Source organism: Paramisgurnus dabryanus, chromosome 15 (assembly GCF_030506205.2).
Source record: "Paramisgurnus dabryanus chromosome 15, PD_genome_1.1, whole genome shotgun sequence".
Classification (NCBI taxonomy): Eukaryota; Metazoa; Chordata; class Actinopteri; order Cypriniformes; family Cobitidae; genus Paramisgurnus; species Paramisgurnus dabryanus.
The window spans coordinates 10,600,226-10,620,846 of NC_133351.1; the positions used below are offsets into that span (position 1 = coordinate 10,600,226).

General features: G+C 37.9%; 1 protein-coding gene across 25 annotated transcripts in view; it reads right to left on the reverse strand.

Annotated features, from left to right (window-relative positions):
- clasp1a (cytoplasmic linker associated protein 1a) overlaps window positions 1-20,621 on the reverse strand; it is a 72,881-nt gene that overhangs the window by 19,272 nt on the left and 32,988 nt on the right. For 6 of the 25 annotated variants that reach the window (XM_065252014.1, XM_065252017.1, XM_065252010.1 and 3 more), the window contains 19 exons: window positions 15,167-15,310; window positions 14,883-14,956; window positions 14,691-14,783; window positions 14,462-14,607; window positions 13,786-13,921; window positions 13,519-13,589; window positions 13,366-13,425; window positions 12,824-12,901; window positions 12,434-12,601; window positions 10,886-10,932; window positions 10,622-10,792; window positions 9,034-9,057; window positions 7,266-7,373; window positions 6,849-6,875; window positions 6,045-6,200; window positions 3,259-3,420; window positions 2,436-2,498; window positions 1,222-1,325; window positions 269-292 (listed from right to left, as the gene is read on the reverse strand). In XM_065252014.1, coding sequence (XP_065108086.1) covers window positions 269-292; window positions 1,222-1,325; window positions 2,436-2,498; window positions 3,259-3,420; window positions 6,045-6,200; window positions 6,849-6,875; window positions 7,266-7,373; window positions 9,034-9,057; window positions 10,622-10,792; window positions 10,886-10,932; window positions 12,434-12,601; window positions 12,824-12,901; window positions 13,366-13,425; window positions 13,519-13,589; window positions 13,786-13,921; window positions 14,462-14,607; window positions 14,691-14,783; window positions 14,883-14,956; window positions 15,167-15,310 — 1,856 coding nt within the window. The remainder of the gene's footprint in view (window positions 1-268; window positions 293-1,221; window positions 1,326-2,435; window positions 2,499-3,258; window positions 3,421-6,044; window positions 6,201-6,848; window positions 6,876-7,265; window positions 7,374-9,033; window positions 9,058-10,621; window positions 10,793-10,885; window positions 10,933-12,433; window positions 12,602-12,823; window positions 12,902-13,365; window positions 13,426-13,518; window positions 13,590-13,785; window positions 13,922-14,461; window positions 14,608-14,690; window positions 14,784-14,882; window positions 14,957-15,166; window positions 15,311-20,621) is intronic. The other 19 variants (XM_065252028.1, XM_065252022.1, XM_065252018.1 and 16 more) reach the window with 12 other exon arrangements.

Below are 20,621 nucleotides of genomic sequence, written 5' to 3' on the forward strand. Positions count from 1 at the left end.
CCATAACATCTGTCCTGCTTTGCAACTTAATCCTGCCCTGATGTCACTTGTGAATTAATAATAATAATAATGTGTCAACAACATATATAGTGATAATATATAAATGAGATAAATACAAAAATGTGGTGCTGGTGCAGAACATGAGACTTATGTGGAAATTAGATGGTTGCTTGCCAACTTAATGAAATGAGCGCAAATGTTTGTGCCTAAAATGCTATTTGCTATATTAATTAAAATGACAAACACAATAGATAAACGGAAGCACTACCTTATTTCTGGAGTCTCCTAACAGCTGAAGACAACCAAGAGAGGAAGAGCAAAGAGATGCATTTCAACAATAGTAAAGATGTTGTACAAAAGACACAATATGACAAGTGTATCCTCATAATACAGCTGAGGACAGGAATAAAATTGTAGGATTGTAGATTAACATTGACAATTTTAATGTAGGTTCAAGGTCACCTAATATGGCAATTTTTAAGCTGTAATATTAGTCTCCGGTGTCCCCAGAATGTGCATGGAAAGTATCAGGGCAAAATACCTTATAGATCATTTATTATACCATGTTGAAAAGGCCCATTTTTGGGTGTGCAAAAGAAAAAGCGCTGTTTTGGTTTATGCCTCTTTAAATGCAAATGAGCTGCTGGTTTCCTCCCCGTTTACTGTTCTCTATACCGAAAACATACACTGTTTTTAATAAGGTAATCACCTTACATTATTGTTCATCATGAACGTGCTGTAATGAATTATGTGACGCGAATCAGAAATTATGACCTAACTGTAGTCTCTGGAAGGTTATGGGCGGAGCCTGCGCAAAGTGATGTCAGTTTGCTCAGATAACTGCAACAGCATGTCCCATTAAACTTTTTAGGGTTTTACGAGGATTTAAAAGAAAGGAGTGGGCAGATTTTTATCATTACAGGGTGGTTGTGATGCACAATTATGTTCAAAAATATTTTTCATATTAGGTGACCTTTAATATGATATTAATGTATAAGAGAGAGGGTATTTTCATCATTATAAATATTTTTTCACACAATTCTCTGGTGCACTTAACTCTGACTGGTCTATCGCTGCATTATGCAATCAAATATTGTATAAAAAAAAACCTATAGAAGTGACAATTTCTCTTGGCAAAGGATCAGTGTTCAAAGGCATCATTTGTGCTGTTCTACATCATATAATGAGCAATATTGTAAGTGTAAAAGTCAGTTTTCTTACCAAAGCATCAGCCACGGCAGCTTCCACCTCTGTCCCAGTGTTCAGGACCCTCATGGCATTGACTGACGCAGAAATACGAGCCTGATGGATCAGACCGAATCGATCTGTGGGTTTTAAACACCACAGTATAGTGAGAAAGGACAAAAATTAGTTAACACATACTTGCACCCTTGATGACATCATCCTAAAGTTGAGGGCAAAGTTATCTTATCAGGCACATTTCGCAATAAGAAAAGCATGAGGATGACATATGGAAAGTGAAAGAATCACTGACAGTCTGATAAAACCCAACACATCATACAAAACATAAGCCCAGAAAAGACACCTGCATAGAGTAGATGAATTATGGTTGCCTAAAACCAAAGATGGAAAGTAAAAAGATGAATGAACGAATTTTGATATCGATATTAAATCATACTGCTGTAAAGATAATGCGTGTAATTTTTTCCATGCCAAGCAGAGGCAACTAGAATTAAATTCACAATGAAATTGAAATGTAAATTCTTTTTTATACTGTGGTATTTTTTTCTACAAATGACTTATCTGTGAGCTTTATTATTTAAAAAAAATCATGTGCCCTAAAATCTTAAATCAAAAAAGCAAATCCCCTTTCCCTCCTCGTAACAATCTTCTTTATTTACGGTCACGAGGAATGGCGAGAGGGTGGGGCCCGGGAAAATATGGCATAAATTACCCAATTACCCAATTTCCAACAATCCAATCAATTGTCGATGGACAAATTCAAGTCCCTCCCTACCTTTTTTCTCATTTCAGAAGCCATTTCACTCAGATATACCTCACAACTGGGAAAATAGACAACCGCCTTTTCCGTTTCATTGTGATTTAAAGCCATTTGTGATTTCTTTAAAAAAAAAAGCATTTATGCTTAAAATGACACTTAAACGAGCAAAGAATGGAGCAAAAAACTAAAATGACAATTTGACCAACTTTACCAAAGACCAGCAAATTAAAATAATCTTTATAAGAATGATGAATTTAAACAAAAACGGCAAAAAGCATAAAACATCACATTTCAGACACACAAGTGATTTCCTTGAACCGTAAACTTTCAATGATTCATCATCATCATCTAAATCTAAGTGACAGTAGGCACCCCAGTGGGTTCTCATTTTCCAAAATAATGAAATAATGAATGAATGAATGCATGCATGCGGCCCCAACTGAGGAACCAGGAGAGGGATCATGCAGGTCACCTGACTGGCCCACGGGTTCAGCCGTGGACAAGGCGCTGGTGGAACGAGAGTGGCGTCGGGAGGCTGCAAGAGGACAGGAAGAGGGGTAACACCCCAGGAAGGGTTAGTGGCACATTACAAACACTGAGCCCCATCCGTGGCAGTAACACGAAACATCCAACATGGTAGTAAACTAGTCAACTGACAAACATGCCCGAGTCTCCCTGCTCTCTACTGTGGAGTAGACAGCATTCAGAAGCAGCCGTAGCAGATTATACACAATGAATACATAATGTAATAAGCTCTGCATTGCAGTGTTTTGCTTTGCCGTATCATTTTTATTTTTTAAGATCAGACCAGCCGTCTTCATCCACAGATTTACAAAGAAAACGGCATATACATTTTCTATTGACGGACAAATAAACACAATGAGCACTAGTTGCATTTACACGATTTCTGCCTTTTTTAAGCCCACATTAAGTGAAATTTGTCAAATGTATATGTTTTCTTATATTACGTACATTCCTAGATTAATGTAAATTTATGCAAAATGATGTGCATCTTAAGAGTTGGCTCATGAATATTAAGGCTACATAAAAAGGTTATTCAATAACAATAAAAACTAAATTAATATTCATGTTCGAAGTCATTTTCATGCAAAACTTTCGATTGAACTTAGTGCATGCATGATAGAGGTCAAGAAAAAGACAGCTTTACATCATTCATACTAGCGAAAGAAAAATCCACAGATCGAGGCCCAATAGAATTAGAGGGAAAGTTGAAAAGTGGGACTTGGGAAGGGTAGGTTGTTGTTTTTTGGACTCCACTAATGAGCTCTACTCACCAAGAGGAGTAAAGCCCCGAGCGGGGCTGGTGTCGCGGCTGCTCTCGCGACTGGTGTCACGGCTGCACCCCTGACTCATGCTGGGGCGGGGGATGCGACTGCTCCGTGCTAGCGTGCGATAGGGAGAAGTGGCAGGAAGAAGAGCTTTACCACACAGCCTGGCTGTTAGAACACATGTTAGGGCATTAGTGAGGCCATGGGGTCACAGAAAGAGAAAGGATGGGTGTGGAGGGAGGCGGCTGTGATCGGGCTGGTCACTCACAGGTCCCTTTTGGTTCAGAATGGTTAAACATTTAAAGCAAAAGTTAGATTTAGAAAACATTAATGCAGTAGTGAAGCATTAAAGGCGCACCAAGTCATTCCATCAGGAAAAAAACTTCAACGTGAATAAGATTAATTATTTTAAACGCTTTGACAATTTATGAAGTGCTCTTAATGCATTACCTTTCATAAAAACTGAGTAGAGATAAATCAAACAGAACTATTCTATCTTGTCGAGTCGGAAGACGGATCACATGAGCTCTTTGATGTCGTTGGTAGTCACTGCCTGATGTCATTGCTCATTTGCCAACATTTTTTTTATTTAAATTTGCATAAAGTTTTTACTTTCTCATGAGATGATCAAAAGTATCATTGACATGTCATTGCAAATCACTGTCCGTATGAACTCCCCCTTTATACATGTAAATGACTTCGACGAAATGAAATTTCGACATATGCAGCTCCCCCGAGAATTTTCGGGTGTTTGTTTTTCACCTCCCACCTCTATAATGGCTTTATAGGTGCACTGGAACAATCTTTCCTAAAATGCATTAAACTTTCGTTTACAAAGACGTGAAACTCACCGAGTGGTCAGGGGTGTTCACTGATATGCTCACACAAAAATCGCTGCAAAAGATGCTTTCCAACAGGTGTTTTACCATTCGTTGTAAACTTGTGGACCTATTTTTCCAAACGCCTCACACCCGTATATTCTTCCATGGGAGCTTGAATAATATAGACACTCCAGCCCAGTTGGTGGCGATAATCCGCCTTTGCCAATTGCAAGAATAGAAACAAAGTTCCCGGCGCGGAGTAATACCGTACTTCACAGCACATCTAATACAAGTCAATGGAGTTGGACAAAACTACGATTAAAACCTGTTGGAACGCATCTTTTGCAGCAATTTTTGTGTGAGCATATCAGTGAACACCCCTGACAACTGAGTTTCACGTCTTTGTAAACGAAAGTTTAATGCATTTTAGGAAGGATTGTTCCTGTGCACCTATAAAGCCATTATAGAGGTGGGAGGTAATACAAGAAACACCCGGAAATTCTCGGGCCAGCATCATATGTCGAAATTTCAGTTAAAACCGTTCTTTTTCATCATAAACAATCTGAAGGGCTTTAAGTGTAAAATACCGAACTTGTCCTTTAATATAAAACGATTTTCAAAACTATATTTTTATAGTTATTGTTATAATGTGAATGCCCTTAAAGGGATAGTTCACCCAAAAATGAACATTCTGTCATCATTTACTCACTCTTCTGTTGTTAAAAACCCGCATACATTTCTTTGTTCTGATGAACACAGAGGAAGATATTTTGAAGAATGTTTGTAACCAAACCGTTAGTGGACCCCATTCACTTCCATAGTAGGAAAAAAGAATACTATAAAAGTAAACGGGGTCCACGAATGGTTTGGTTAGAAACATTTCACAAAATATCTTCCTTTGTGTTCATCAGAACAAAGAAATTTATACAGGTTTGTAACAACATTAGGGTGAGTAAATTATGGCTGAATTTTCCTTTTTGGGTGAACTATCCCTTTAAGTCTTTTGTAATCTTCAGAAACCTGGTGTATATTAAAGTCTAAAGAATGTAAATATTACTAATATCTTTAGGGGTAAAACCTGTGGAAAAACTGCTTGGTGCACCTTTAAAAATATTTTAAAAAATTTAAACGTGGTTTAAGTCCAAAGTCCAAAATATTTTCAACTATTCGAAATATTCCCGCTCAGTTTTTAGACTTACTGAACTTCCAGTTAAATGTAATGAACTCATAAAAGTAGCAGGCGATTTATTGGTCAAATCTTAAAAAGTCAGCTTCGTAAGACACGCACAAATAAAAACATTTCTCACAATAGGCTGACAAAACATAAAGAGCTCAAGATGAAGCCAAGAAGCTGAAGAGATGGAAGCAGTCAGGCCTGTCATCTTTTAATAACGGATATATAAATCACACACGGAAGATGATAATTAGGAGCCAGAGTCGGTTTTCCTATAAACATTTGCATCAGCATCTTAAATGAATGCTGAGCCTCTTTTCACACAGCTAATATAGACATCCCATTGTTTTGCACTGGTGGAATCTAATGGGATTTGTACCTGGAGTAAACTGTATGAAGATTCAGCAAAAAAAGCTCTCACTAATTACTTGAGACTTTGGCTTATCATTTTATTCTGTTTTGCAAAATGTACTGTTTTCTGGTTGTATTCTAATAAAGAGAAATAATTATAGTTGTTCACTTTATCATTGCAAAAACAACAAATCAAATGGTGACATGGTGGCATAAGATTTTTTGCACAGTACTGTACATCTAGGATGGCATGAGTAGTAAATTATGGGAGAATATTTATATTTGGACAAACTGTTCCTTTAAGAAAGTAAACCAAGACAATTTTTATTTCTAAGTTACATACCAATTATTGATTTTGTAAATAACTAACCAAGGGGATTGTTCTAGTAAACATTCTGGGTCACATAGAAATGGGACTAGTGTTGAGATGTGAGTGCAGGCCTTACCCAGTGCCAATCTGCTGGGGCTGGTCTCGCGGCTGCAGCCCTGACTTTTCGGGACCCTCGAATACTTGTCTGAAGGCGTTGTTGGGGCAGTGGCCCGAGGAATTCTGCCATATGTGTGCCCTAATAGCTTCCCCGGAGAGCTGGATCGGCTGCCGGCTGTAAAGGAAAATTAGACGACCACTGTTAGCAACTTGGCTTTATGTCTAATTATCCACCAGACGCCTCTGGCTCTGCTGTGCTTATCATTTAGTAAATTTAGACTTAATTCACTTCCAAAAATCCAATGTTTTGAGCGAACACTTCTCAAATGTACCGTGACTGTATGACAAAATTCAATTAAATCAAGATTCTATAATCAGAAAAATAAAAAAAAACACAAGGAAAAATTATATAAAGTAATAACGATATAAAAACATTTTCCCAACCATAAAGTGTACAATTACTGTACGCTTAACTCCCTTTATGCCCATGTGACAAGCAAAAGTTCCTAAAAATAACTGAACAGCTGAATATTTGAGAGATACAGATGGACGGAAGAGTTTAGCTTTAATGAAATACAAAGATATTTGCAAGACAAACATGACGATAACCAAGGCCTATTCTACACAGACATGGTAGCATGACAACATACAAGTGACATATTTGCAAAGACAGACATCAAAGCATTAACATAATGGCAGACCTAAAAAAATAAAAATATGATTCCATTAAAAAAAGCAGAACATGCAACATGGTAGACGTGTGACTCATGCACTGTTCTTCCTGAAGGGGTAATGGTTTTATTTTGATGAACTGGGTTCTTACCACTAGTGGGATTAGCTGACCTGGATCCTTGTGTATGAAGGCAAGGCAACCGACAGGTGAAAAGTAGCCAGTTACAAAAGACGCTTGATGTGACATATGGTTACCCAGCATGCACCAGGCAAGATGTTGTTTTTGGTTCGTGCTCTAGCAACTTAAATCTAAATACATGATCCTAAAACAGCGTCGACTTTGTAATGGTGCTATAAACTTCATGTTTAGCAAGATGCCAAACTTGGTTTGTGAAAACATTAAAAACGAAGTTAACAGAGACAAGGGAAGATGAAGGTGGTGGCAGGCCAGTGATTAAGGGTTTGAGATGTTATTATACGGCTAAAAAAATCTGGTTGTACAAGGGTGTTAAAAATGAAAGTGAAGTATGCTTGAATAAAGTAGTATGCTTTCTACATGGACACTTACGCTGGGACTGTGACACCACTTTCGCTCTGCTTCGACCACGGCTATCCGTCACTGTGCTGCTGGCGTTGACCGTGTTACCTGAGCTCTGCCGCCTTGTGCGCACACGACCTGCGAGGTAAAACAGCAAGTGAGATTAAATAATGCAGAACACATAAGAACTTCAGAAATGCATAGAAGGACTGACAGAGAAAGAGACACTAAAAGGCTATTTAAAGGGATAGTTCACCCAAAAATTTAAATTCTCTCATCATTTACTCACCCTCATGTTTGGGTTTCTTTATTCTGTTCAACACAAAAGAAGATATTTTGATGGTAACCACACAGTTGATGGCACCCATTGACTTCCACAGTATTTGTTTTTCCTACTATGGAAGTCAGTGGGTACCATCAACTGTGCGGTTACCTTCTTTTTTTTCAAAATATCTTCTCATGCAGGTTTAGAACAACATGAGGGTGAGTAAATGATGATGTATATTTTTGGGTGAACTTTCCCTTTAACAACAACAGTAACTGACAGAGATACTGTACTAAGGACAAACATAGGGATTACATTGTGAACTATAAACAAACACTTAAATTAGTTTTATGACATGCTGTATGAAAAGTTGTTTTTTAAAATAAATACAATGATAATATATAACACAATATTAGCAAAAACAACTACTTTCAAATAACTTTCATATTAAGCCATATTTTCTAAATACTGAAATTCGAAATGTTTTATACAGAACTGTGCAAAAGTCTTAGGCCACCACCACCAGACTTGTTGTGTTAGAAGTTTTAATGTTCATCCATATTTATTTTTCAATATATTTTATTAAGATACAAACAGAAAATACTAAAAAATTATTTTTCAGGACTAAATGTCTTCTTCAGGCATCGTCGGTGTTTAGTGTGTCCTCTCTTGGCACTAAAGACATCTTGAGTGTTTTTGAGCAGAATGAAGTAAAAAGATTAATTTCTTTAAAATTAGGATTAAATTTTTTTTAGGTTTAAGAGATCCTGCAGTCTCCTGCTACTGCTCAAGTTGAAGGGGTGTTTACCCTAAAAACTTGACACATCAGTTTACATTTTTATACAGTTTTTAATACTATATACACTTTTCCTTTATTTTCTGGAGTTATTCTATAAAAGAGAGTGAGAAACAATTATATATGATCACTATAACATAGCAAAAACAACAAATCTAATGCTGGCATGGTGGCCTAAGACTTTTGCACAGTACTGTAAATATAAACCTGTGCAAAATAGTAAATCTGCACATTTTCTACCGTACCCATAGATAGTACAGCTCACATTGCAAAATAACAACAGTTACCAATAACAGCAACATGGCAACCTTCAGTTTCAGTGTCTATCCGTGTGAATGCCAAGAATGGTTTGTTTTAGAATGAACCATAAACTTAACCAATACCACAACATGTTGAAAGCAGAGCCTACATACAAATTAAATACTGATTCTACTGTTAAGGCAGAGAGGTACATGGCTGTCACTACTCTCTCTATATTAAGTCTATAAAGATCAACCAATAAGGACCTTGGGCATGAGATTACAAACAGGTTACCTAGACAAAATCATTTTATGGTTTCTTTAAGTGGTAAAATGTACAACTACTTTCAGGGGAGGGGTACATCATGCACACAGATCATGCACACTACCATTTATATGACTGTCAGTCATCAGATTTGACAAAAGACGGCCTGAATCTCTCCGATAGGACACATACGTCTAATCATTCACACACATACATATACACAAACATCTTACCATCTATTTTACCAGGCGCACCGTCTTTATGGCAAAAACACAAAACAAAAGCAGAGGTGTGCGGGGTGAGAGGAGAGGCATAAGAAGCAGAGATTAAAGTCAGTTAAGCCAATGGAAGCGTGGAAGACAGGGATATGTTGAAAAAACAGGCCTTGCATGGAAGCACACAGGAGCTACCAAGTGTGACTGCAGATAAGGAAATTAAATCAGTTTGATCAGTTATGAGGAGTTATGGGATTAGAATGCAGAACAGAGAGAACATTACACAACGTAATAGATAGTTAGTGGCATTGACAAGAGATGAGTTTTGCTTGTTGGATGAGACCAAGTTAAAATACTTGAGAATACTTTTAGGAAATGCACCCCAGATCGGTAAGTTCAAATACAGTGTATGGTGGCAAGTTGATGTACAGTAGTTGAATCTCAATCAATGCCTCCAAATTTGCCTACTATTCGTTGTGTTTTGAAGTGTGTTAATGTTAACGATTACAATATTGTCTAGGCAACAAAGTTTGCTTCTGTTGCGCACTAGTATATCCCAGTTCTTGCACCCTGTTTTGCTATGGACTAAAATTTCTATACTTTCCCATAGCAAAACCTGTGCATACTTAATGGCATTGAAATAGTAAGTAAACTGGGTGGGACACAGCAATTGGTTCTTGCTTGCCTCGTGAATAGTTGTCAAATGCATTTTTTGTCACTACTAGACACAAGTTGATATTGTTGAATCTCAGTTGATTCGGCAAATTCGCCTACTATTCGTTGGATTTACATTTGCTTTAGTATACCCCAGTACTATTTTGCTATGCACTAAATGTATATCGTTTCCCATGGCAAAAACTGCAAAAAAGTGCATACTTTTAGTGAATAAAATAAGTTGGCGAATTGGGACGCAGTTATTAATTCTTGCGTGCCTTGTGAATGGTTGTCATATGCATGTTTTGTCACTAGACACGCAAAAACCAATGAGATTTGACTTTATCGATGTGCCACCATATCTGAACTCCAGATAAGAAGTCATATACATCTGAGATGACCTGAGGGGAGTAATGAGAATTTTCATATTTGGTTGAATTATTCCTATAATTCTTTTTTATTATTATAACCTCTTAACAAGTATTACAGTAATCTATTTTGCTTAATATAGCTATATAAGCCAGCTGTTAACAGAAGCCAAGCAACATTTTTAGTCAACAAATTCAGCCAGTCACATTTCTTACCATTTTAGACTATTTTATCAACAGCACTCTTGGTTGTGCAATATAACTTAAATTGCTTCTATTACCCATCTGCATCAGATGTAGATGATCCAATCACATTTTAGTGACAGAACTGCCTTTTTACGCTTTTCTAAAATAACTTTACTTAATAAAAAAACCTTAAGGGATAATAAATGGCAGAACATTTGTGACACCCTCGTCGTTTGTTCCTCATCAGAGAGCAGCTTAATAGCATCTATAGTGCCCATCAGTTTTATTAATGGGCCGCTGCAGCCATAAAAGCCACTGATTTTTATGAGTATTTTATTAAAATTCCTAATTAGGGATGAGAGAGGAGAGAAGATGGATGGGACAGGATCGGGTCTCACCCAGAGAGGCGTAGGAGCCCGGTGGCAGAGCTGCAGCGGAGCTGAAGGGAGATTGGGGCGTTGCGCTGGACATGCGGGATTTGGCGCTGGCGGCTGCATTCACATCCACATCGCTGCGGGAGCGCTGGAGGGCACCGGGTGTGGAGGACACCCTAGAGCCAATGACTTTACCTGAGAAAACATTAAGCAGGCAGGAGGGGACTTTAGATGGGGACGTACATGTAAATACTGTATGTGCTGTATATAACAACGCTTCACACTTACTTCTTGTTACGGGGGCTCCAATAACAGTCTTCACAGAGAGTGGTCGACTAAGGGAAGTTAAATAAGAAGTTAGCATTCAATCGTGAACAGCAAGACACTGGTGGTCATTTTAAACCAATAGACCATTTAATGTAGTCAAAAATGGTTTAAGAATGCAAAGAGCTTGGCACACATAGTAAAGTTAGGGCATAATTGATGTAATGAGGTTCCCTTCATCTTGTTGGCAGCAGCCATGAATAAATGCTAAAATAAGGCAGATGGTAACTATGACGACCGAAAAGCCGTCTCTCAATCCGAAGGCTACAGCCTCTGAAGGACACATATGCAGGCTGCATATGTTATCATGCCTGGTTTATTTAAGTTAACTGAGCATTACAATTGTAAGTCATATTACAACAATTAACAATCAACTAAGAATAATAGTCAACTTTATAATTGTTAATATCCTGGCATAAGACATCTCTTGTCTTGATGAAGTATGCAGCCTACAAATGTGACCTCCGAAGTCCACAGCCTTTGGATTGAAAAACGGCCACAGCGAACCAGAAACAAGCCAATCCAAAAAGTTATTTCAATGGTTTATAAAGGATATATTTTATAATGGCTTTTTTCTTTTTTGCTACTAAATTTCAGGGATCAGGGATGCAATAAGATCAACTCTGTCTTAATGCTCTCATACCTGAGTCGCAAGAGAAAAATAACATTAAATTAGAGATTTTAAAATAAAAAACCATCACAATATTCATGTTGCCATATTTTAACCCCTTACACTATGCGGACTCGCCAGCGGGTCCAAAACTGCATTATCAAATGTATTCAAAAAAAAAAAAAAATTGAATACAATCTTTTGAATACATTTGATAATGCCGTTTTGGACCCGCTGGTGAGTCCGCATATATATATATATATATATATATGTTGTGGAGCACAAAGTTTTTTGTAAAATAAGACAATTTTCATCAGTTTCTCCGAAGTAAGTGGGTAGATGACTCTTTTAATTTCAGGCATGCCCAATTCTGCAAAAAAATTCTAACTATACTGCAGAGCAAAAGTTGAAATTAACATCTACACAATACACTAAATCTACGCTCAATACCAAGTATAACATTACAACATATAACATCTTACATAAATGAATTATCTTTTTATATCACAGCTTGCAAGTTGATCTCACTCGCTCTGAACAACACAGACAGAATTTAACAGATGTTGTTGTCCAATGCCGAAAGTAAGATCACTGATACATATACAGAGGAAAAAGAGCCATCAATCTGTGCACATGCTTTAGTCAAATCCAGCAAAACAACTTCAACATGACTGGTAGCCATAACTTTTTGATGATATGAGTTATCTCAATAACACCACCAAGATAAAAAGTCATGTGACAATGCTGAAAAGACCAGCAGAAAATTTCCATGGTGATCTTGTAAAGATGGTCGACTAAGAACATCTTGCTGGTAGTGGAAACATACGTACAAGCATATAGAAATAAGGCTAATTATTTACATCTGTTATATGAAAACTAAGTGAAAGGCATGCATGTCTCACTTTAGACTCTCTTGAGAACTTGAGGACGAGCGGTCAGATTGTGGGAGAGATACGACGCTGTCTGAGCTCTTTAGGTGAGACTGGAGGGCCTTCTGATACGTCAACTCCAATGCCTGAAACAGAAGCTCGGCCTCCCGATTGTAATGACTGTGAAATCCCCAGTAACACCTATAGGAAGATAAAAAACTTTTCTAATTAAAAGGAATAACAAAAATCTTGCTAAAGAAGCAAGATCAACAGAAAGAAACTTGCATTACCAGACACCCGAAGATAGGACAATAAAAATAATTTAAATAAATAAATATTTCAAATGCATTATTTAAGAAAACAACTACAAATTTACAATGTGCTGTTTAAACGATCTAAACAAGTCCACCAAAAAACACTTACTTTCTGGCCACAGATCTGGCCTCTGAGTCAGCATCATGGATCCCCTTCTTGATGGTCTCGGTTAGAACCGCCACATGTCTGGGGTAGTAGGGAAACATGTCAAATACAGTTTCTTAACGTCTTCAGAGGCAACGGTGAATACAACTCTTTTGAAACTTTCTGAACCTGGCACCGGACCTTTTCCCAGTTCTCTAAAGGCAACACAGTGGGAAAGAAAGGAGCAGGGGAGCCCAGCTCTCCTTATAAAAGCGCTCTTGGCAGTATTGCCATGGAAACGGAGGGGACGCATGGTTGCCACACATCCTTGGCTCATCAATTCAACCCGCGAAAAGCGTCATCAGCTGCCCGCTCAGCCAAGCTTTGATAAGTAACACGCGTTTTCGCTACTTAAATGTCACAAAAACAAGAAGGGGAGGGGCTGATGGTTTGGCCGCAGAAGAAATAAGCACATACTAAGTTCAGAGAGATTCATCTTGGGGTTTCACAAAAGCTAATGTCTAATCGTATAAAGCATTCAGTCATTTTTCACTGTCTGTACTCACCTCTCCAGAGTGTGTGTCTGCCATTCCTGCAGTAACAGGTCTAAAAACTCGTAACATCGTCTGATAGGAGATAAACAAACTTAGTAGCTGTAGTTAAAAAAAAAACATAATAAAAAATATTTTAGATATATTATTTAGGGAGGGGAACTTTACCTTCGAACAGCGACGGATTTGGAAGTGCAGTTGCTCGTGATAATCGGGATAAGGCGTGGAAAGTGTGTGTGCTATAACACAAAAAAAGACAAAATAAAGTGCACCTACAATTTGCGGCGCAAATTTGCTCCCAATTTCAAGCATTACAATTCATTCACTGATTATGTTGCATTTTGGGCTATAATGCTGCTTTGAAAGGTAGACAGTATACAGAAAATGTATAAATTTTATAACCTTCAAATTGAACAAGAAAATCCAATGTCTTACTTTGAGAATGAGGCGGATGGCTGCCATTCCGGATGTGGCCATGATTTTGGCGCTGTTGGGCACCAAGTTGAGCAGCGTGGGCATGATGCTTTCAGCCCCATGGTCAAATTTATTTCCCAGTATTGAGGACAGATGCCTGTGAGACAGCAAAACCCACCAATCAACAAGACCCAGAGACTGGATAAAGGATGGGGTGACTTCTACATGGAAATGCATCACATGTGTGTGACATTAAGCCATGGAGTTTGTTTAGACATCCATCATTTGCCTGCACTTTACCAGAAGAGCTGTCTTGCATGGTCCAGTCAGCTCTGTTCCACTCCATTAGAAACACATTACGACTCAGCATAATTAAAGACCCACACGGAGCCATGCTCAATCATAGAGACCCGCAACTTTATTTACTATTTTAAAACGGCTTGGTTTAAAGATGAGACAGTATTTGTGATGGAGTGTATGGATTTATGGAAATATTACACTGGTGTTTGAAGTGTGTCTTTTACGAATGAACATCTAAAGGTCCCTCTAGCTTGCAAAAAATGATTCAGTTTTTGTAGACAGTGTCATACTTCACAACTAACATGTTGATCTTTTCTGTCAGAAGACTGACACACTCATCGATAATATTTAATAAAGTGTTTGGAGGATATGAAGGTAACGGAGAGCAGCTCCATACCCTAACGTGATGCAGGCCTCGCGAACCACTTGGGACCGAAGATCTTTAGCGGAGAGCTTGAAGGCACCTTCTAAAAGCCGGAGATGTTGAAGGAAACCTTCATGTTCGGTTGCACCAGCCAGAAGCAGCGATCGCATCTTCTTCAGCTAAATACATGACATAAGTAGTACTTCAGTGCCAAGATATGTTGTTCAAGCTGAAATTTTTACAAATAAACACAATAACTTACAGCGACGACTCTGTGCTCCCAGTCTTGCTTGTCATCCGATAGAACCTCACGGATCTTATTCATTGAATCCTCCAACTCCTTACTGGAATATATCTGAAAATAGAGAACAAATTTGAGTATTATACACTGCGCAAGAGAAACGGATAATATTCATTCATTCAGGTGAAAATATGGTGTTGCATGCAGCTTTACCTGCACTGCAGGAACATCTTCGAAAGCTTTGATGAAATCCTCCTCATCCACGGCTCCTGCACTGGCATCCTTCCCTGAAAATAATATCACAAAATAATATTTCACTCACAATGTCTTAATTTGTTTGAATGTCAGTGGAGATAAATGCCAGCTCCATTCATCTCCACTGCCTTCTTTGTATCTCTTAGGGTTATATGTTGTATATGCAGCCTTAGTTATGCGGCATTTAATGGTTTCTATAATGAGCGAGGTTTGGCTTTAGATTTTTTAGGCTGTGGTCTAACCTGCAGCTCTGGATCCAGAGGCAGAACTGGGACGTCTCATTGAGCCCATGGTGCCTCCTCTTCTGCTGCTGGAGAAGCCCTTAGATGATGAAGAGGAGGAGGACCTGCCCCCATCCACTGAGTCCTCGTCATCAAAGTTCTTATCTGTTGAGCCAAGAAAATGAGTCAGTTGTGTACAACATGCAGAGAGAACTCTGGGAAAATCAAAAACACATTCAATCAACTGGTGGTGACACGTCAAGCGGGTTGATCTTGGCTAAAAGAGGACATGAGAAAAACACTTTCTAAGTGCACTCATATTAGTGTTTCACATGGTGGCTAGACCACTCACCAATAAAGCCTGGTACAAACTTCCCATCACACTAACTAGCATACGTGTTGATGACAATAAGCACCCATTTTCACAGCAAGAACCCTAAAAAGACTGCTCAGTCCAAGTCAAAGACCTTTTTGAGTATCGTTAGTCTGTTTAGACAGACATGTTCCTCTATAGCTTATGCTGGGTACACACCAAAAGATGTTTTACTTCTTATAAGATTTTCAAAATGTGATAGACCACAAACATGAGGATAAAAAATCTTAGATTTAACCGTTTTGCTCCTATAGTGTGTGGTGTGCCATGATGTGTCAAAGACAGCACACCACACACAAACAGATTTTCAACCAGAAAAAGCGGGAACAGGGTCCACCTCTGCTGTCCACATCAACTTCACTTTTTGCTGCGCCATGACTGCTTCCGTCTTCCATCATCTCGCTTTCTCATTGGATACGGTTTCGTTTCACGTGATAATCTCAAGAGCGTGCGCGCGTTTGTCCTCGGGGTACTCCCCACACATCAGGATTTCTGATCGTAAATATTAAACATGTTTAATATTTACGATTTGCGATCGGGGTGGCTCTGAAGTTCTTCTGATCAGGTTCGGACACTCTTAACACACCTCACACCAAGGGAAAATCTTATAAGATAATCTGTAGAATCTATTGTTTACCCAGTATTAGTGTTACAGCATTGAGCACTGTGTAGCGCAGGGGTTTTCAAACAGTGGGTCGGGACACACTTGTGGTCGCACAGTGGGATTAGGTGGGTCGCGCAAAAAACGCTTGTCTGTAGTAGTGGTGAATGACACAATAAACAGTTTAGTCCAACTAACGATAAGCAATTAATTAAAGGAATTTTAATATTGCAGTTAAACTTACATTTTATTAATAAAATGACAAAGAAAATAAAAACTACAATCATAAAAGAGTCATTTTCCATTAGATATATGGTGGGTCTCAGGATAGATTGTACCCTTTTAAGTGAGTAGCTATAAGTTTGGGAACCTCTGGTGTAGAGCATTGCGTTAGCAGCGCAAAAGGTCACAGATTTGAACCCAGTGAAAAAACATACTGTATTCCTTAAAAATGTTTTCCTTGTATTGCACTGTAAGTCACTCTGGATAAAAGTGTCCGCCAAATCCATAACATTTAAAAAAAAAAGATGTCTAAAAGAAGCTATTCAAAAGCATGTCAAAATGCATTTTTAATAATAATCATTGATTAATCTATCATAATTCTGGACATATGCTAAAGTCAAACCCTAAAAGAGCGGAAATTTGAACATTCCAGCAGTCTGGGAGGAAGGAGATGGCAGTCCAGTCTTTCTGAACAGGAAGGAGCGACAGGATAAGTCTAATCTGCTGCTCGAGTCCTGTGCTGTCACCATCATGACATTATTGCTTTTATAATTTTCTTCTTTACTTGGCATTAACAGTTGAAGTGTCATTCTTATTTTTTGTTGATCAATTGATCAATAAACACTGACCAATAGTATTTATATGACATTTATTACCCATCTTCATCCAGGATTTTATAATTATTAACGAAAGTCCTAAAACATTCTCAAAATATATTTAACAACGGCACACTGTCAGAAATAAAGGTACGAAACTGTACCTTTTCTGTCACTGGGGCTGTACCCTAGGTTTCCGTTTAGTACCTTTACAGGAATACAAAACAGAATACAATTTTGGGTAGATTACCGTACCTTAAGGACCTAAATTGTTAGAAAAAAGTCAAAATATGTACCCTAGCTGTAAGTGGGGCAGCACCCTTTAAAAAGGTAATTGTATGGACCATTAGGTACAGATATGTAAACATTTAGTACAAACATGTACCTTTGAGATACTAATATGTATTTTTCAGGTACTAATAAGCTCTCTTTTGTCCCAGTATGTACTTCTGAGGTACTAAAATGAAATCCTTAGGTGCAAAGCTGTACTTTTTGAAAGGGTACAGCCCCAGTGACAGAAAAGGTACAGTTTTGTACCTTTATTTCTGACAGTGCACATGCATCTTTCCACACTAATGTCCCCACTTCCAGAGAGCCATTAGGTTCAATATTCTTATGTTCCATTGGCTGGTAAATCTTTCACTCCTCCTCAAACTCATACTACAGGTTGAGCCAATGTTGCTATTCCAGAATAAAATTACACATTTAAAAAATCCTCAGTGGATGGAAAACCTTTGTGTTGAAATGTAAAATACTGATGCATCTCTCCAAATTAACCAAACTGACAATTAAACACAATATTTCCATGTATTACCATTTCTTTGAAAACAAAATCATTCAATGACAGATATGCCTAACCAATGCATCTTTGAGAAAAAGGCAATAAAAGGGTAGAAGCCTGCAGATGCAAGTCAAGCATGAATCTCTGTACTTAGCAGAGCAATGGCGATTCAATAGAGATCTCTAAGAGATACACTGTGACACACTGCAACTTTCAAAAGCTATAATGTCTGCTAGGAAATATGTTGGCTGCTGACAAACGCCTCATCAAATGATGAATGGTGGTGACAACGGCAGATCAGACCCCAATGGCATGCAGTTGCCGCAGTGTGCGCAAAACCACTGAAGACAACTTTGATATGTCCACAAAGGGCATCTTTCATGAGACAGCATGTGGGCAGGTAGGTATTTACAGAAACAACACAAAAAACTCATTCGCAATCCTTTTTACAGAATTATCAGCTGTAGATTGTTATCGTAATCTCTCAGTTCGCTTAATGATACCAGTTTGCTTTGATTTGAGATATAACAACAGCATGTCTGTATCGGCTTGCATAGACAGAGAGTTGAAGATTTAACGCCCTGTGAACTCAAATAATTGGCTTTGAAAATGAAATGGTGCATCATTTAACTGCTGGGAAAATCAATCTAACAGCAAGCTCTCAAATAAATGGTTAAATAGGAATAGGGGGAGAAATGGCTCATTTAAAATGTTTCCTCTCCATGTGCCTCTCGAAAACAAAGATGGTAGTGTCTTATATTATCTGAAGATTGCAGAAGGCACTAAACACCTGCTGAAGGTTCAATGAAAAATATTGAATAATTTGCTTAATAGATATTTAGTTTAAAAATCTGTTTTCTTTCTTAAAAAAAAACTATAACAGAAAATATTCTAAATAATTTTTACAATATTCAGGAAAACGTGCCTTTTTGCCATTTTTGAAACTTGACCACATGCATTCTCATTTACTTAAAAAGGTAAGCAAATAATGTCAGAATTCTCATTTTTACATTTGTATCACATTTTTAAAATCAAAAGTTGTAATTGTCAACATTAGTTAATGCCAGTGTACTAACATGAACAACTGCACTGGCATTAACTAACATTAACAAAGATTAATAAATTAATTGTTAGCTAATGCATTTACTAATGTTAACAAATACAAGTGTTAAAGCTAGTTTTTATTCAGTTTCTGTCAAATTTCCTCTGTGCAAATATGATATGATGCACAGGCAGAATCTATTGTAACTGCTCCATGCTGTTTGTAGATATAGCCAATTTACCAATGACTATGCAAAATTTCCCCCAAAAAACAGGAGGAGTACATCAGTCTTTTTAAAAAACAATTATTCGCAGAGCTTAGAAAGAGCCCAGGCTCTGTGTGTCAATATGATGACAGATGGTATTGATTCAAACTTATGTATTTACTTAGCAGGGCAGTGGTGAGATAATATTTACTCTCATTACTGTCACAAACTGACTCAGAAGTGAGCAGTGTCCTCACAAGGTGACAAAAGTCTGGAGCTGACTTTCATCTCCCTAACACTGAAGTTTAAGAGATGTGTCATTTTAGCTGGAGTAAGGGGGTGTGTTAATCTTTTCTGCATGACCTGCCAACTTCGATTTGGAGAAGCACTTGTCTATGTTTTGCAAAAATCCTTCAGATTTCTCGTGTATGCGACTAAAGGCAGACTTTGAGCGTGTTTACATGTGCAACAAACTGATGACTATCATAAACAGCGTTATTAATATGGATCACATTTGGAAATCACCAGGGATTTTTGATGGTCAGTACATCTAAAACTCACTATGCAGTATGAAAGTTTTTTTTTTTAAATGTATGTATATGCATCTTTTCTTAAACACTGTTTTGTAGTTAATTTAATGCCATAAGCAATTTTAAATCAAAATTTAGGGCTGGTCCGAATACCAGTTTTTGAACTTCGGTAGTAATCAACACCGAATATTTGAAGCATCGGAGGGGGCTGAACTTTAATTTTTTTTATTTAACATAATTGACAACATTATCAACATTTATGCCAGCCAAACATGAGTGTGAAAGGTTCTCAGCGCCATGCCGCCACCTCGGCAGTCTCTGCATGAATGCTAATAATGTTGAGGGGAAAAAATATTTGAATCTTAAAATCGAATGCCAACCCACCGAACGAATATTCGAATAATTAAATACTCCGGCCAAGCCCCATCTAAATTATTTTACAAATTAGGTTATTCATTGGTATATAGACTTGTACATGTTTAGGCACTCCATGTTTTAACACTAAAGCAATATAATTTGTTAACCACACCTGTGAAAACACCTGAAAAACCTGTGTTCTCCAAATGCCCCTATCCCTTTAGTCCACAGTACTGCCATTGTGTCAAATGACAACTTCCTATAGCTGCTGTCCAGACAGTGACGACACAGCATAACATGTCAAAGTGACTTTGGGAAAGTCAGCCTAAAAGTTCGAAAACCCGGGTGACATGTTTACATAACAGTACTGTAGGACATGAACTCTTTCCCTGTCACGTTGGCTTCATCCATTAATCTCATACAAAGCTGTGCTGCTAACTGTGAGTCCAATATGAAGTGAGAGGCACGGCTAACGTTTGCACATTCTTTGGTTGTATGAAGTATTTAAAGTAAAATGTCACTGCAACTCTCACGTGTCTTTCAGAGTATTAAGACGTGGATCCCTGCATATCACTTTCCACAGTGTGTCCTACCAAGACAAACAGACAGTGCTACATGAAATCCAGTAGAGATTTTGCCAATGTTATGGTTTGGTTGTTGAAAGATTATGTATCTGGCCAGTAACCCTTAAACTGTTGCATCACTATGGATTCGCAAGAGAAAAACATAGCAAAACTTATTCGATAAACATATAGGCTGTGTTATCCAT